Here is an 18,056-nt window from a genome sequence, read left to right as displayed (position 1 = left end):
GATGGCATTACAAGTGCATGCTGCTTTGTCTGTCTTTTTTTTTTTTTTTTTAAACCACACTATTTTGGGGATTGAACTCAGGTCCTTGAGCTGAGAAAGCAGCTGCTTTGTTGACTGCGCCGTCTCCCCAGCCTTCAAATTCAGCCTTAAGTACTTTGAATTATGGGCATGCTAAGACAACATTCGTCATTTTACATCTCTTGAGCTTTTCTGCTGCAGTCGTTCTGTTTCCTGCAGAAGGGTCTCTGTCCTGCTGCCGTACGGGACCTGCAGCCGCCAGATGCCGGAGTCCTTTACCTGTGCCTCTTTCCACAGGCTCTTTGTTAAAGACAAAACAAAGACTGTTGAGATCTGAGATGAGGCTACAAAATGGAACAAATTAACTAAAGAGATGGGAGTAGGAAATGGCAAGGGCTTGACACTTTGCAGGGTGTACCTTGCCTTCTTGAAAGGCAGTGGATTGCCAGTCCCTCTCCATCTGTGCCGCTAGCCTCTTGTCTTCAAGCCCCTAAGAGCCCGGAGTTTCCAAGGTTGGGGTCATTGTTTTGCGTTTCTTTTCAAAACATCCACAGCAAATCAAATGTACTCCTTGTGCGGGTTTGGAAATAGGCACGGTACAGTTAATCTTGGGATGCTTAGTTGTTCTCCCTCCAGCATGCACAGCTGGCTCCCACCATGGCTCTGTCAGTTCTCAGAACACATATCTCATGCACGCAGGCACACACTCCTACTATGTCCTTCCATTTCCTCCTGATTTTGTACTCTTTCTCAAATAAGAGCACTCTTGTCTGAGACTTCTCCATCAAGATTTTTAAAGATGAAACAAAAGAGCATTTTAAACACTGTGAAATTATATACCTGTTAGCCACTTTCTACTTTCCCAAAGATCATGCCTCAGTCTCACACTGCAGTCTCTCAGCTTGATGGCCGGAGGCAGTCTGCACACTTCTTACAGATTTCCAAGCCTGGCTTTCACAGTTTCCTGGTTCTGGGAAAAGTGGCTGTCCAGATGCGTCCTTGGTTTCTTGAAGCTGTTTGTTGCTATTGGATGTGCATCCTAGTCTCTCTTTGAGATAGTTACAGAGATTCTGCCTCACAATACAGATGCTAAATTTTCAGTTTGGAAACAGTTCCATATGATTTCCAGGAAGCAATTTGAAATGTGTATTGTGCTTGTTGTTTTGAATGTTGTTCCTTCTTGTCCCTAGGCATTCCAGTGTCTCTCCAAGGCGTACAAGTGTGACACGCAGCCCAGTTGTTGGGAGAAAGATGTTACAGCATTTAAGGAAGTTGTTCAAAGAGCCATAGGACTCGCACATGGTACTTGACATCCATATCCAATTCTAATGCATTCTTCACTGATAAACTAGTGTCAGTCAGAAATCACGTTCTATTGCAGGTACTTCCTGACTACTTCAGTGTATTTCTACTGTTGCATTTCATTCAGAAAGATCTATACAACACTGTGGTGCAATAGATAAAATAGGACAGAGGCTTAAAAACTGCTTGAATAAGTGACAGAGTTACAACCCTTAGAGAGTGAAATAGTTTTACTACCAAAAAACCTTTACTCCCCACAAAGCCTTTGTTGATTATGTTGTATTAAGGAAAATCATTAGCATTTCATTAACTTATAGTCTTAATTTATAAATGGAAGTGCAAAAATAATCAAAATATGCATATCTCTGGAGTATTTAGCATTATATGAAAAGCCATGGGCATATAAAAAAATACAGAATATAATCCCTATCTTGGGTAATTTAGAGTCTAATTCGGAGGGGAGATATTCTTACCTATAATAAAATTGTTTGCTTGTTAGATAAATACAGTGCAGGCTTAGGTCACTCTCGTATTATGGAAAAATACCAATTAAATTCAGCGGTGCATTATTGCATTGACATTTGAATGTGGGTATGAGATACCCTGGAATACAGTTCCAGTGAGTTAATAAAGTCCTGGCAGCAAGAACGGAGTTCCAAGGACCGTGAGCCTCCTAGTTCTCTGCCTGTTACTGCCCCTGATAGTGACAGCAAGTAGAAGTCAGCAAGGAACAGTGAGAAGGACAGCTTGGGAACCAGGGACACTAAGGCTTCAGGATCACCTTTTCCTCCTGCTTGCTGGGTGATGTTGAGTCAATGACTTAATTGCTCTGGGCCTTTGTTTGGTTGTAGGTAAAAATGGGAGAATACCTACCTATGCTGTTGGGAAGAATCTGCAAGAGCATTTTATTACTTAATATGTTACATGTCGTTTAAATACAAACCTCTACCATTCCCACCCTATTTCTTTTGAAGTAGAGGATCTGGTCCGTTTGATAAGGAACTCAAAAGAGAAAAGTGAGGGACAGGGATAAAGTTTAACTGCCTATAAAGAAGTCACAGAACATTCATGTGGTTCAGAATGGGCTTAGTAGTTAATAATTCTGCTCATGGCCTTTCAGATCTGTGACTGGAAGAATGTAAAATGTCCAGTTTTCTGGACCACCTAGAACTGGCAAATAAGGTAGAGGGCTGAACTCGGGTTGGAAGATAGAAAGTCGGAGGTGATTACAGGAGAAGGCTGTTTTGGAGGTGCTGCAATTGTGTGGCCTGTGCTGGCCAGGTGTGGCTCAGTCCTTTGCTTTGGCCTTTGTGGCTGTGGTACTATGTGTTGGGAGCCCCACTGATGTGTATTATGGGTACATTTAGCAGGGTGGGATTTCCTCTGAAGACTGTCTTCTCCACTTCAGCTTGCCCTCCGTAAACATCTCTGTGAACAGCCAGCTCTGTGATGGTCAGACCCACATAGTTTCTTTCATCACCAAGTGCTGGCTGTAAGCCTGTCCACCATAACTGTGCAGGTCGGAGAAGTAATCCTCTTCTGGCAACTTTGTACAGGATTTAAGCTGTTGTTGGTACCGTTTCCATAGGGTGACTCTTGGGGAAGAATGAGTGCCTTTTCTCTGGGGTTTGCCTTCTTGAATGGATTATGTGTTGCATTCCAGCATCACAAGCGTGTTTGAGTGGACGCTTTAAATTTGTGACAGTAACTCTAACTTTGTGTTTGTTGCATTGTACACTGGTACTCCAAGAATGAGCCAGGCTTCTGCTACTCCCATCCCTTTATTCGTCTGTCTTCCCCCAACACTGTTCCTATTGAAAAGGAAATATGGCAGTGTGTAAGTCTTGGTACCTGTTGGATTGCCAAGGGTAAGCATTGCCATGGGCTTCAGCATAATGGAGACACCACGGCAGTCATAGGGTGAGGGGACCCTCCACTGCAGTGCTGCCCTGTGCTGTTTGCAGCTTCGGGAGGACGGCCATGTCCAGTCATTGCGGTTCTCTCTGCCCTCTCTGTCACCACCACCTCTGTCTCTAAAGCCTTTAAAAGTGAGATTGAGACGGGAGCTAATAGAATGTGTGTTCTCCTTGCTTCTTGTTTTCTTCAAAATGAAAATTATGTTTATTGATTGATTTTTGAGACACGGTCTATGTAGTCTTGGCTAGCCTGGAATTCAGTCACTGTGTAGACCAGGCTGGCCTTGGACCCAAAGAGATCCTGGGTTCTGCCTCTGCCTCCTGAGTGCTAGAATTAAAGGCATGAACTACCACGCCTGGCTTAAAAAATGAAGGACATTTTAAAACTAGAAGAGCTACAGGTGTTTCTAGAATAAGCTGCTAGGCAGGAAACAAACTGTATACCTTTTTTTGTGGTGACAGCAATGCCTCCCTGCTGAGAAAGAGAGTCCTCATTATCTGATTGACTGGGCCTCAGAAAATGGGCTTAACATTGCTAACTAATGTGCATCCAACATGAGGCTTGTTCATGTCTAATCATTATTCTGAAATAGAAACATCAAGCCCAGTTCTTGCCATCCATGGATATTAATTACTGACAAAGGTATTTTGCCAGGCTGCAGGCTGTTTCTTCTGATTGCTTAGAGTTTGCAGCTATGGTCTATGACATTGTAGTTTTAAGATAGGATCTGCTTTTGAATTTAGTGGACATAATTAAAAAATAATGTTCTATGTGTGTGGATGTTTTTCCTCTATGTGCACATTTGTGTGCAGCCTGTAGAGTGTAGAAGAGGGCATCAGATCTCCTGAGGTGAGGTCTAGATGGTGTGAACCACCAGGTGGGTGCTGGTAATTGAGCCCTGATCCTCTGGAAGAACAGCAAGTACTCTTAACCCCTGAGCCATCTTCAGCTCATTAACTTAATTTTAAAAAACAGTGGAAAGATCCCGGCACCTGTTTGTGCAGAGTTCTTCTGTTCTTACAAGGCATTAACAGGCAGTCCTCCTCCAGGGAGGAGTGTGCTCATTCAGAGTGACCCATCTCAGAGAAACAGGCTCCTCAGCATACTAGAGGCAGAGTTTCTAGGGATGAGTGATTTCCCTCCTGATGCCAGATGAGTCTGGCTGTGGTTACACTCCTTAAATGAAGACCTGCAGATGGTTGGTGCCAGTTCTTCCAGAATGCTGTAAAATTTGGGTATAAAAATGCAGCAAGCTTTTTAGCATGGCATATCTGGCATGTGGCTTTGCTGAATCCTCCTTAGAGACTTGGGACCATGGACAGCCACGTGAGATGTACTCCATCTGTTTTGCTCCTCTATGTGTGCCTCGCTTTCAGTAAGGCTTTGTTTGTTTGCTTGGCTAACTCATTAGTGTGTGAGCACATGTGTGCTTGGGTATGTGCATGCACATATGTGTGTGGGATCCCTGCCTGTGTAACTCACCCAAATGCACCATGTTTCTCAAAATTCTCCTTAGCAGTGTTTTTTTTTATGTGGAGGATGCAGGATAGAGGGAGTGTAGCTCAGTGGTAGACAAGTGCTTGCCCAGTGTGCTCAGGCCTGGGCTTGATTTCCCCATACCACCACCGAGAAAAAGGTGAAGGGAAGAGCCAGGGAAGTGAAGACTTCTCAAGTTATTATTATAAATTCTTAGTAGATAGCTGCTGTTGTATCTGTAGATGATCAGTTCTATAATGCTTTCCTTATGTTTATCTTGCAGTGGCTATAAAATGCAGTGAGAACAAATCCAGTCCTCAGGAAGCTGTACAAGTACTTTCTTCAGCACGGCTTAATTTACGTGGCTTGTTATCCAAAGCAAAGGTGAGAATGGCCTGTGAGTTCATTAAAACTGTGGGATGAAAAGTCATCAGCCTCATGTCACTACTGCTAAAAAAAAAAAAAAAAAAAAAGTTGCGCTTACTAGTTTACCATGGATCATTCAAAACTGGGGAGAATTGCCTCGTGTGACTTTAGAAGCAAGCATCTTTTAATTGTGATGGGGACAGTGTCTCTGGTTTTATATCAGAAAATATGCTTTTTGTAGTTTTGAATTGGGTTTTGCAAACTGAATTACCCTTTACAAAGTGAAGGTGGTAGAGATTGTCATTAAAGCTTGTAGCAGGCTTGGTTTGCACAGCTCTTCCTTCTGTTGCCTGCTTGGAGACTTCAGGAAATCATCTACTGGAGCCAGCCCTTCCTCCCACCCCCAGTTAAACAAACAACTGTCTTATCAATACTAGCACATGCACAGAAACTGTAAAGTTGTAGTCAGTTTAAAGAGACCTGTGAGAAGTCACAGGCCATTTAGGCCATGTCCTGTCAGGCCAGAGCAACTCCTCTGTCCTCAGCACCTGGCCACTGCCAAGAATGGCATGAAGGCTGTGGGTGGAGGCCAGGGAGCCGTGAGTCAGGAGCCCAGGAGGAGGAGGAGATTTGATGCCCAGCATATTATTCATTCTTTCTAAGCCTCAGTTTCTCTCTGCTCCTTCCTCACTGAGAAGGAATGCAGATCCATGATGATTTTGTAAGTACTATGATTCCAGGTTTGGAAAGATGCTGTGGGTATTCAGGTTCTTTGCCTACAAGATGTTTTTTCTACTCAGTACACTGCAGCAATGTTTATGTTAGTCTGTTAGGATGTATTATTCAACAGTACAAATCTATTCAAGATGTATAAAATATGTATAGCAAGCCAAATAAATTATATGTCACAGTGAGACACATGCCTGTTAGATGCAAATGTATGCAAACCTACCTTTCCTCCCTGCCTGTGTATGGTCGTAAAATCCTGAAGCTGATTTTCTTGTTTGCATTTCCTGACTCACTAGGCACAGTAAATAGCATTTTGTTTGGATGAATGATGCTCATTCATCTGAATACTATTATATAACATTATTGACAAGTGCAGTCAACATTTAAGGCAGTTGCTATAAAGGATAGATGAGGGGTTTGAACCTAAGGCCTTGGCCACTCTCTACCAAGTGCTCTTGGCAAGTGCTCTACCGCTGTGCTGTAGTCAGCTCTTGAATCTGTAAGTTCAGGAACACTATTTGGGTTTGTTACTTAATTATTAGGCTTGTGTTTTTCTGGGGTCTAAGCAAATGCTGCATTGCTGCTGCGCAGTTATAGTCAGATCATGCAAAGGGCACTGGGATGCTATACTGCTATATTGATTCAGTACTGAATCTATATTGCTTGGAAGGAATTTTCATCTTTTGATGGTCATACTGTTTTTACATTGCAGCAAAATTTTATAGATGTGGCAAGTGGAGAAGTCTCTGGAGAACTAGCCAATGAAATAGCAGCTATGAATGCTCTGGAGGCAGAGCTGCAAGACCTAAGCAACCAGCTTCGAAACCAGTACTGACTGTGACAGAAGCAGTTTGTGGCAAAGGCACTTTTGCCTTCTCGAATTCTTCCAGTACCCATGTATCTGAAACGCAAGATACTAATTTTTAAAATAAAATTGTTTGCTGGCAAACATACTTATTTTGTGATGCTTTTGGATGTTTTCACTTCTGAAGTTCATTAAACAGGATGGTGGTTTGTACCTTTGTCTAGTTATTGGTAAGTTCAGTTGCGTTCTCTAGCATTCCAGCACAAGGAAGCCAGCACAGGGTTCCTCACGCAGCCTAGCATGAGCACATCATTCTTTGGAAAAACTTAATATAAACGGGGGATGGGGAGCTCAGATACTACAAGCTTGTGGAATCATTAGCCTGGCTACATACTGTCCAAAAATGATAAAAGAGTAGACTTGGCAATGGAAACATTTACACTTGTTGAGATTTTGTGTTTGTGTCATAGACACAGGCTTGGCTGAGTTGGAAGTGTGAGTGTGGTTTAACTTCAAAATCAAGAGAGCGCAAGCAGAGAAATGATACACCCAAATTACCACTCCGCCATCAGCCACTAGGATCCAGGCTCTTAGCTCTTCGTGGCATATAATGTCAGCTGCCCCATAGCAAAAGTGCCAGAGTGAAATGCTTTCTTAGCCATGTTAGTGGAAACAAATACTGAAGGCAGCAGCTGAGCTTAATGATCTCTCTACAAAAGTCAAAGTGAGGAATTCTTAGGTTCTGGCTTGAGTTGCTCAATTTTGGGTCCCATGCATAAATCACTTGTCCCTTGTAGTTTTCCATGTTTTTATTTATACGATGTGAATAATTTCTACTCCTAGTTTCTTTCTGGTTTCAGCTGCCTTTGGAATCTAACATTTTATGATCCCTCAACATAAAGTAGTCCTAACACCTTAAGAAATTTCTTTCATAAATGGATTTTGCTTATGAATGCTTACCAATTCCAAACATCCTTAACCATCTGCTTCTCTTTTCTATTGTCATACTAGCCTTAAAGAGCAAGGTGGGGGGAAAGTATGTCCTGTAAAAGACAGTACTAATGAAAAACTGCAATAAAATGAGGTGGGAACAGGAGCTATGATTCCGGTCTCTTTAGATTTTTAGGGAAGCCATTGAGGAGTAGGGTGGGCTGGTGAAGAGTGGGCACACAGGTAGTGAATGGTTGATTTTGGGTGCCAGTGGATGGATTGAGAAAGTTTTAGCTGAACACTTCTTCAGCGCCCAGCTGGGAACCCTAGTGGGTAAAAGAGAAATAGGAAGAAAAGAAATAGCCCAGAAGGACAAGGGTTTCTGAAATCAAGTGAAAGAACCAATCTGTTAATTTAGTCTCTTTCTAGTTCAGGGTGGGATGGCTGATGGGTTGGAGTAGTCTCAAGCCACATTGCCAAGCAGTCATCTCCTTTCTGGCATCTTCTCCAGAGCTGAGCTGGGTCAATCTCTCTTTTGTCAATGAGGTGTTTGCTCAAAAGAGAACTATTGACGTCTTCCTTTCTTTAGAGGTCTAGACCAAGAACAAAAAAGGTGTGGCATGGTGGCGCGGTCTCTCCTAGCGTCAGCTTTTGCAGTGAGGACCACTCACCTGAGTCATTGCTGTCATCTTAGGTGCTCTGTGGGCATCTATCTCGGCTAAATACTCTTATTTCCACATGGCTTAATTTTTGTAGTTTTAACTTTGGTTTTCTAGTATTGATGCCTTTTTTTTTTTTTCCCCTTCCATAATCCTTTCACTTTGTCAACTTCAAGGAGAGAAAAAATGCAATTCCAAAGTGTGGATAACAGCTGCAGCACTAAGTCACCAAATTCTTATGATTCACCAGCCATCACCTCTCACTCTGAGTCCTGTCAAGTCAGTTCGTGATTTTTCTAGGATTCGCAGGGTGGTAAGCTCTGGAAAGAGAAATAGATTCCAAAGCCTGAGTTTTCCCTGCTGCTTGTAGTGGATCTCCAAAAAATCAGTTGTTTTATTTTCTCTATTGAATAGTGGGACACCTTGACAGTTTGCCTTTCTGTTTGTTTGTTTGTTTGTTTGTTTTGAGACAAGGTTTCTCTGTGTAGCCTTGGCTGTCCTGGACTTGCTTTGTAGATCAGTTTGCCTTTCTTTACTCAGAGTTCCCCAAGAAATTCTTTGAGGCTTTGAAAATAGCCTATGATTTGTTCGGATTATTTATTAATAAATTCCTTGTCAGCCTTTTCCCGAAGAGGATACATGTTTAACCAGGTTCCTAAGTGCAGAGGAGTGAAAATGAACTCCAATGAGTAAGGATCCCTTTTCGGTACCCAGAGCCAAACCTCAGGGTGCTGAGAGAGCTGCTGCTGAGTCTGGTTGAGGAGGTGTGTGGAGGGCTCAGAGCCCATTTAAGGCTGAAACCCGTGGCCCTAAGTGAAGCCTCACCATGATGGCGAGATCCCCAGAGGTTGAGGGAAATGGCCCACTTTCTCGTGTACCCAGACCGGCTTTCCATGCTGCCTTTTGTGCTCTTAGTGCCCCTCATTCACAGACGTGAGAGGCAAGCAAGCATGTGCGGCAGTCCACCTCCCCTCCAGACCTCGTTCAAGGATTGTGACCTAGTCACCTGTCTAGCTAGCTGGGGCTACTCAGGACCATTTAGCCAGTTTATATAACTAGTTCTAGTCTCACCAGCTTAAAGCTGTAGTCAAACCTGATGAAAAGGGTTTGATTTTCTTTCCCAATCTGCTTCAGTAACATCCGTGTCGATCTAAATTGCTGTTTAGATAAGGCAACTCTACTGGCCAAGAGTGAGGAATAAAATCTGCTAGGTGAATGCCACACACTTCGTCTCTGCCTGCTCATTTAGCAGGCTCTAAAGTGAGATGGCAAAGAGCCTCTACTCTGAGGGAGGGTGCTGCGCCGCAGAAAGACGGCCGGATTTCACACAACACGCAGAAGCGCTTATAAATAGATGGATTTCAATCAACATGTAGCTTATTCAGGCATGCTCTCAAATATAGTAGCCGCATTCATTAGACAGACATTTCCACTAATCCCAGGACTATGCTAATAAAAGCGTAATCCCTGTGGGCTGACGGTAGCCTTTCACTTGGTCTTTCACAGCCAACGCCTAATAATAATCATGGCTGCGCCTGCCCTTCACCGAGTGAACTTAAAAGCCGAGCTGATCTTGAAATGTTTCCTTTGTCTTTTCAGTGGACAGTAGTTTAGATGTATGACTTGCAGCAAAGGCCACTTAAAACCTGTTCTGTGTGGTTGTGTGTGCATTCTTGTCACTTGGGCGTGATTCGCTTTCTTCTCCCCCTGATTGGCAGTGTTGGTTCCCAGAGTGTTTTATTTTTTCCTTTGACCTTAGGATAAACAACAAGTTAATCCATTCTGTGACTCCTTTTGTAGTATGGTTCTTGACTTTCTATGGGCAGTTTTTGCTCCTGCTTTGGGCTTGGCTTTGTCCAGCGAGCACTGTCCTCCTCCCACATTATTCAGCGCTAGCTGTAATTAGTTCGCTTAACACAACACCAAAAAATTTTCCCTTGCCAGTGATGTCAGATCTGCCTTCCTTTTTATTATTCTGACTTATAAACTGCAGTGACCCGTGAGTCACCCTCACCATCTCCTGGCCCCGTGCCCACATTGTGATCTATGAAAAGGGAGCCCTGCCAAGGGCTACAAGGCGGAAAACTGATATTATTAAATGGTCTTCTGAGCAGTAACTCTCAGCCATTTTTTAATCTTTTGTGATGTTATTGCCAGAAGGGGGGTGGGGAGGGGAGATCACAGCAAAGCGAAGGAGCTAACCCACGCATGGCTAACTTTTTCCAGACCAAGGGCTCAAATGAGTATCAGTGTCTATAGATATTATTGCACAGTGCTGCTTACGCACCAACATGTGCTTTCTGAGGACACGGGTTACCACAAGGCTCAGACTGACGACCTCTCAGGCCTGTGCTTTTATCCATAGCTGTGCAATCGGTCAAGAAGATGCATCCAGGCTTTGGAAGTGAGAAGATGCAGTAGAAAAACTGCAAGTAAGAAACAGTTTGATGGTGAGCACTGGCACAGCCCTTGCGGATCCCCGCTAGGGATCCCCATGGCGTCTAGTGCTGCTAGGCCCTGGCACAGTGCTGCCGGTCTCCCAGCTTCCTTCCCCTGTTCCTGGGCTGAAGCTGAGGAGAAGGGAAGGACAGGACAGTAGAGCACAGTGGATTTGTATTAGGCAAAGGAGGAAGGAAACCCAGTTAGAAGAGTAAAGGGAAGAGGTGGTAGGAAGGGATGACGAGAAGGGAGGAGAGAGGCTTCAGGCAAGAGTGGAGAAGTGGGCGTGGATGGTCAACGCATGGTGTTGTGTATGTGTGGAAGTACAACTAACGTGTTAACAGGTTTTCAAAGGTAAGGTAGGCAGTTGGCTAGCCCAGCTTTATTGTTTCCTAGATGTGACCACATCCGAGCCTCTGAACCTCCCTGAGCCTCAGTTTCCTCAGCTATGAAATCCCCCCCTTTGGAGGCCAGACAGAGTTATCAGATGACCTAAGTGAAGTTTTCTGTGAGCAGTGAAACAACTGCTGGTAAGCTCAAGAGAAAGGGTCATTGTTGATGGCCTGTTGGTTCTCAGGGGCCGGGAAGCCCCTGGGTGGCTCCAGTTTCTGTAATCCCTGGTGTGTGGTGGGTGGGGGAAGGGGTGGGGGTGGCCATAGCCCTGCATTTTGAGAGACAGTGGTGCAGAATATCTCAGGGGAAGGCTGTGTGCCTTCAACACTACCTACTGAACCCATCGGCCTCTAGGAAGTCTGGTGCCAGAGCTGATAAAGCCATCCGAGAGTTCTGCAGCTGCCTGGACAGAGACAGCAGTGACCCCCTCCTCTTCCTCTCTCCCTCCCTTTCTCCTCCCCATCTCTCAGTCCCTCCCACTCTTTCCGGAACCCTTTCCCCTAACAAGGCCCCCCTTGTGTCTTTGTTTTGGTTGTTGTAACGACCCACTGAGTTTAATTAGGGCTGCTTGCAGGCACATGGGTGTAAGGTTATTTACTGAATCATGGATAACATACCAGTGGCTGTGCCACTGAAGAAAATGACTCCCTGCCTGTCACCCAGCAGCCATTAACTGTTGGTAGCACCCGGAGAGGGTGGGGCCTTTGAGTCCCTCCCTCTGTTGACACAGACAACTGTTAAAAGGTCAGACTACATTCAAGTTAGAAGTTGCTTAAAGACACACAAGGAGGCAGGTGTGGTGGCGCATTGCTCTCATCCCAGCTCTTGGGAGGCTGAAGCAGGGGGATTAGATGTTTGAGGTCAGCCTGGGCTACTTGGGGGAGACTTTTAGCTCCAGAAAGACAGTGGGGTGTATGTGTGTGTCTGACCATTATAAGCCAATAAAAAGACAGGAAACCAAACAACCCAAGTTAAAAAAAAAAAAAAAAAAAGTGAGCATTATGCTAAAAGAAACAGCCAAACAGAAATACAAAACAAATGTTTAGGTGCAATCATCAAAATCAAAATCGGAGATGACCACAGACTCCACTAGTGGCTGACGGTTGAGTGGTGGCGCCTCCCGAGGGCTCTCGGGGAAAGGAAGTGACTGCTGGGATGACAGCTTGATGCAAACACTCTCCTACCAGCTCTTTAAGCTACGCACACCCTATAACCCACCAGTTTTACCGTAGACATTCCCAAGGGCAGATGTGTCCTCATGAGCACCGTGGCTCTCACAGAGACATGTCACAGCAGCGTTGTTCATCAGAGGCCCCGGGGAGAAGCCGTTCACCTGGCCACCAGCTGCAGAACTGGTGGACCAGCCACACGGTAGAACAGTCTACATTGGTGAAAAGGGATTTCCTGCAGCAGCAGCATATCCATCGGGATCTTTCAGATGCGTTGAACAAAGGAAGGCAGACGTGGGGAGAGAACACGCGTGCAGCGTGTCTCCTGCGTCCCTCACAAAAGCTCAAAAAGCAACAGGACTAAGCCATGCTCTCTACTGCAGTAAAGAGGGAGGGGCAGTGATGACCACAGGGTGAGGCGGGTTGCTCTTGTGGGTTCAAGTGGGTGATGGGAGGTGCGTGAAGGGCCCTGGGGAGCAGCAAAGTCGCCTTCATTAACCCGGGTGGTACTGTGGTTTGTTAGCCGGGAGTCATTGAGCCAAATGTGTGCTCTGTTCACAGTGAAAAGCTTCAAACATGAAGAGCAGTGCGCCAGCCACACTTAGCGTGATCTCTGGAGTTTTGAGGTGAGATCTGACAATATAAACCCAAACTGTACTCCACAAGATGAATCCTCCCACCCACCCCTATCACCAAACACCTCCTTGAAGAGTATAACATTTTACAAGATGGTTACTCCAAGACAAAAAACTGGTATTGTCTGACACTGTGCTCTAAATTCTTTGCTTTAATGTATGGCAGTTCAGAGCCTAGGCCTTTTCTACGTCGGTGTCTGGGGAAGTAGTAGGGGCTGGCCTAAGGGAGGCTGAGCTTGCTCATCTTAGTGACCGAAGCCAGCTTCTCCCATTTCTTGAAAAGTGTGGTGTTGACATGTTTAATATCCTGTGGCATTTCCACCGGGCTCTGTGGTGTGATGGAAAGAGTCAGTGATAATGTCTGAAGGCCATGTCCACTAGCAAGGCCACAAGACACGGCACTTCATAGCCCTGGCTGGGTGGTAACGTTTGTCTGAGCTGTCTGAGAAGTCCTGATAGCAGGAGCCACACAGCACCAGTTACAGGGACAGCACTTACGCGTGCCTGGATGGTCCTTGAACAACGAGAGCGAAATATCAGCCACAACCACATAGGGGTTGATAAATCAAAGCCCAGTGCATCACACAAAGGGAAAAGATAACCCTAAGGTCTGAAGCTTTTCTGGAAGAATCCCAAGAATGTATATAGCAAGGGGATGTCTCAGGGCAACCCCCAAATAAGCTGCCGACCTATAGATCAAAGGCAGTGTGTTTTATGAGCCGTCATCGACGCTCATCCTACTGCCCTTCTCCTGTTGTCCCCCCTCCGTCTGTCCTCACTGTTTTCCTCCAAGAAGCCCAAATCGGCCCTGACAGCATTTGGTTTCCCATCTTCAGGAATGTGGCTGGTACATTCTTTATGTGAAGAAAGCACTCCCGGGAAGGGTACGAAGCAGACAGAATGAAGAGTATCTTATTTCATCTCCACAGAACTACACAGCGTCCAGAACCTGAGCAGGGCTGAGGACTTGAATGGAAGCAGACTGGCTGAGCTGAGTTCTGTGGACAGCTATGCTTGCAGCTGGGGTGGGGCTGTGGGGGAGGGGCGGGGGTGCTCTCTGTGAGCCGGCCTTCCTTTCCTTCCTCTGTGATTGCCCACACAATAGAGCCCCAGCGCTCTAAGGCAGCGCTCACTGACGCGAGGCTTTTTATCCTAGACTGAGAGATTTCCGTGGAGTAAACTGCTTCCCTGCACGGATCCCAAGATCTATAGGTTCACTTGGCCACAGGTATTTTAAGATCCCTCATCAACTCACCGTGGCCTAGGAATTTTAGTAGTGAAATACTAAGGTGACAGAGAAGCCCCCCAGGATGGCACCGAGTGCCCCCTGCCTCAGGCACTCACAGTCCCATGAAACCCCTTTCCTTGAGGACATTGGTTTTACAATGAAACTGCCAACGCTGAAAGGATGTTCCTCCCATGACTAAGTGACGGAAGACTCAGCAGCTCCCTGTCTGCCCTTGATAAACAAGGCATCACGTTGGAGAGAACCAGCAACCTCCAGAGTCCTGAAGGAAGGGACTGAAGTCCTACGGTACATTGGCTGGCTACTGCCAACAAGCACTAGAACAGGCTTAGAAGCAAATCCACCCGCAAGTTGATCCTTCAATCAAGAGCCCAAGCCTGGCTGAGGCCAGTGAGGCCTGAAATATAGGCTGCCTCACCCAGCCTCAAAAACTCATGTAATAAATGTGTGTCGTTCTAGGTTGCTAAGTTCGTCTTAGCACTGTTATAAAGCAATAGAGAGCTAACAGTGAGTTCTGTCACCCTTGCCCTCCTCCCCCATAATATATTCCTTAAGAGTCATTAACAACTACAGGAGTCTGTTTTACCATTTCAACCACCGTGGCCTGAGATGCAGATTAAATTCAGTGTGCTTTTGTCGTGTGGCCTATTGCATTGCAATCTGTTAACAGCATTAAGAGTCATCTGTCGGGCTGGAGAGATGGCTCAGAGGTTAAGAGCACTGGTTGTTCTTCCAGAGGTCCTGAGTTTAATTCCCAGCAACCACATGGTGGTTCACAACCATCTATGATGAGATCTGGTGCCCTCTTCTGGCCTGCAGGGACACAATGCAGGCAGAATACTGTATAAATAATAAATTAATTAACTTAAAAAAAATCTCTGTGGTGTAGAACACAGCTGACGTTCTCCAAAGCACGGGCTTTTCTGTACATGTGTAGTGTGCTGCGAACCAATTCCCTAAGCTCTTACCCCATTACATCACTTCCTGCTGATACCTCACGATTCTTCTAAAAAGATAGGGTCCATCATCCTTCATGTGCTGGAGCTTGCCCTTCCCTTTATCTATCTTCTGTCTTGCTGCCTGTGAAAGTTGCCAGTCAAAATGGCAGCACTTGTGTCAGCCCAAACAGTAACAACAACAAAGTAAGAAAAAGGAAAAAGAACAAAAAGCTGTGAGTGGAGAGGCCATGTAGGAGTGCTCTTCCTTATGCTTGCTGTCTGATAGTAACCACCGACAAAGGGTGTGCCAGAATTCATCTTCCACACAGGCCACTGCAACCTAAAACAAAAGTATATCTTCAGGGACATCTGCCCAGCAACTGTCTGTTGCTCATTGTGGCCCAAGATTAATGTTTCAAAATATCTGATGTAACTCCTCATTTTTGTCTCCGAAAACTTCCCCTGGCCTCGCCTCCTTGAATATGCCCATTGTTTTCTGTGGCATGGATACTCCCACTACAGTGCTCTGCTCTCCCCAAGTAATTGCCAGTAGTTTTCATTTTTTAAATAGACATGACCTTCACAATGTCCTCTCTTCCCCTTTTCACCTCTCGTCTGCAGTGGAAAACCTGCTTCTTCAAGATTGCCTCTTCCAGGTTTCTCCAGGACTTAGCCCACCCCTAAGCCAGATGTCATCGCTCCACTTTTTAACCCTCCCACACCACTTTTGGTCTTGCTTTGAGTGGAGTCTTATTCTGACCATCATCCTGAGCTACTTCCTGCCCTGTCTCTGCCTCTTCTGGTCACTCAAGTAAGCGTCACAGCTCTGAGGTTTAGAGACTGTCGTCTCTCTTTCCCTGTGTGGCCTTCCTCTATCTAGCCAGCCTTGGGATAGTCACTCAGGAGTTTGTGCAGTTGCTTTTGGTCAATCATGATGTGGTACACTATGCTGCCTGGTGTTCACACAGTCTAAAAAGGTCAAAGGAGTCAAGACCCAAGGGACCTTCTGCCTCGTTTTGAAGGCGACTAACATTACTAAGAAGCCCGCAGTAAAGAAATAGGGACAGCCCAGCTTCTGGCTTTCCGTGATGCTGTGATGGGGCAGGAGGTTTGGAAATGGCCCTGCCTGCATCCAGTTCATGCTAGTGGATGATGCATTTTGTTCCCAGATGTGAGTTTGTCATGCTATAGTAATACATGATACCGATAAAGACATCTGTATTCCCATTTTTCAGTTACGGGTGATTCTAGCATGGTCTCACCTGTTGATGACTTTAACAGACACTGACAAGGGACACAGATCCTACTGGAAGCCACTGAGTCACCCTTCTCCCACTGAGAACCCCATGAGAAGACTAGTTTGACAGAGCCCCTGTCCTCATGGAACATTCTGCTCAAGACTCTACAGTCAAAACTTAGAGACTCAGCAGCCTTCGGCAGACTCGCTGTCATTTAATGAATGCTAAAGAGCCTCTTCTCTGGGTCAGGCGCTATGCTTTATGCTCAGGGCACAATACTCCATAAAGTGTTCTTGCCCCATGTTTAGGTCTAATGTGACTCTAAACACTGTATTAGGCCAATGTCATGAGTGCTGAAGCCCTCTGTTTACAAGCCACTCACAGACCCTGTTACCCTCTGTCTACAAGCCATTTGCAGACCCTGTTACCTACTGTCTTATTTGACATAGCCTGGAAAGGAAGGGATAAGTTATCTCACAGTGCAGTTACCTAGGAATCAAGGTATAAAAATCCAGTTCACACTTGAGTGTGTGTATGTGTGTGTGCTTCTCCCTTCCTTTTCTTCCCCCCACCCTAACTCATTGTCTTGCCAGCAGCCTTCTCTGCTAGGTCTTAAGGTGAATGAGGCACACTCCTTCTTCCTTCCAGGACTTTAGCAGAGGGTGGCAAGACAGAGGTCAGATGCAGCTCAAGAGCTGGTTAATAAAACGGAATCCAAAGTGTGTGGTGAATTCCAAATGTGGGCCAAACTTTCAACCTTAATTTAATAATCATTTTTGCCTAAAAGACTCTGTCTTCCTTCTTCCCCACCCTTGCCAAGAGATGGGATGATTCCTTAAGGTATTTTTCTTTTAAATCGTGTGTGTGTGTGTGTGTGTGTGTGTGTGTGTGTGTGTGTGTGTGATAACAGATGCACTGCCTTGCCTGGGTTTTCCATGGGTTCTTGACTCAGTTGGGGTTACTAATGCTACAATGAAACACCATGACCAAAAGCAAGTTGGGGAGGAAAGGGTTTACTTGGTTTACACTTCCATATCACTGTTCATCACCGAAGGAAGTCAGGACAGGAACCTGATGCAGAGGCCATGGAGGGGTGCTGTTTACTGGCTTGCTCCTGGAGGGCTGGGCCCTGCCCTCCCACATCAATTGCTAATTACAAAGCATGCATTACAGGCTTGCCTCCAGCTAGGTCTTAGGGAAGCATTTCCTTATTTGAGGCCCCCTTCTCTCTGATGACTCCACCTTGTGTCAAGTTGACCCAAAACCAGCCAGCACAGTTCTACCCATTCAAACTCCCGTCATGACAAGTGCCCCGCCCATTGAGCCATCCCTACAGCCCTTCTGTCTGCCTTTGTTAACTGAGCCTCAGAGCTATGTGATCATGGGTCACCCAGTTTAGAGAATAAGAACAAAGGCCAGGACAAGCGCCCGTGTGCTTTGGTTTTCTCAATGATTAGTGTTGGGGTCTACCGTGAAGCTAGGACAGTGGCTGCATCCGGGAGAAGTGTTGTCTACAGCTGAAGGAGTCCGCTGTCAGCGCACCTGGGGTTACGGCGTGTCCTTGGTGTGCTTCTAGGGCTCTCTCAAGCTGCCTCATCTGCAAGATGTGGGAAGTATATCTCCTTGCCCGGGCTGCGTGCAGATGGGTGCTCACGTGCTGAGCCGCCACAGGAGGAGGGGAAGTATCAATCCCCTTCCTCTGTTTCGTAAACTGGAGAAGGCACAACTCAGAAATTCTGAGAACTGTTTCTTTCCAGCTCACACACTCAACCATCACCACCATGCCCATAATCCCA

General features: G+C 45.7%; 1 protein-coding gene across 1 annotated transcript in view; it reads left to right on the top strand.

Moving 5' to 3' along the window:
• Window positions 1–6,761, top strand: part of Ttc27 (tetratricopeptide repeat domain 27) — a 125,391-nt gene extending 118,630 nt beyond the window's left edge. The window contains exons 18-20 of the mRNA XM_021652589.2: window positions 1,209–1,320; window positions 4,997–5,097; window positions 6,521–6,761. Of these exons, the coding sequence (XP_021508264.1) occupies window positions 1,209–1,320; window positions 4,997–5,097; window positions 6,521–6,643 (336 nt within the window). The 3' untranslated portion in view covers window positions 6,644–6,761. The remainder of the gene's footprint in view (window positions 1–1,208; window positions 1,321–4,996; window positions 5,098–6,520) is intronic.
• Window positions 6,762–18,056: the final 11,295 nt, after the last annotated feature.

The sequence above is a fragment of the Meriones unguiculatus genome, chromosome 1, assembly GCF_030254825.1.
Source record: "Meriones unguiculatus strain TT.TT164.6M chromosome 1, Bangor_MerUng_6.1, whole genome shotgun sequence".
Lineage (NCBI taxonomy): Eukaryota > Metazoa > Chordata > Mammalia > Rodentia > Muridae > Meriones > Meriones unguiculatus.
This window is presented reverse-complemented; position numbering and strand designations above follow the sequence as displayed.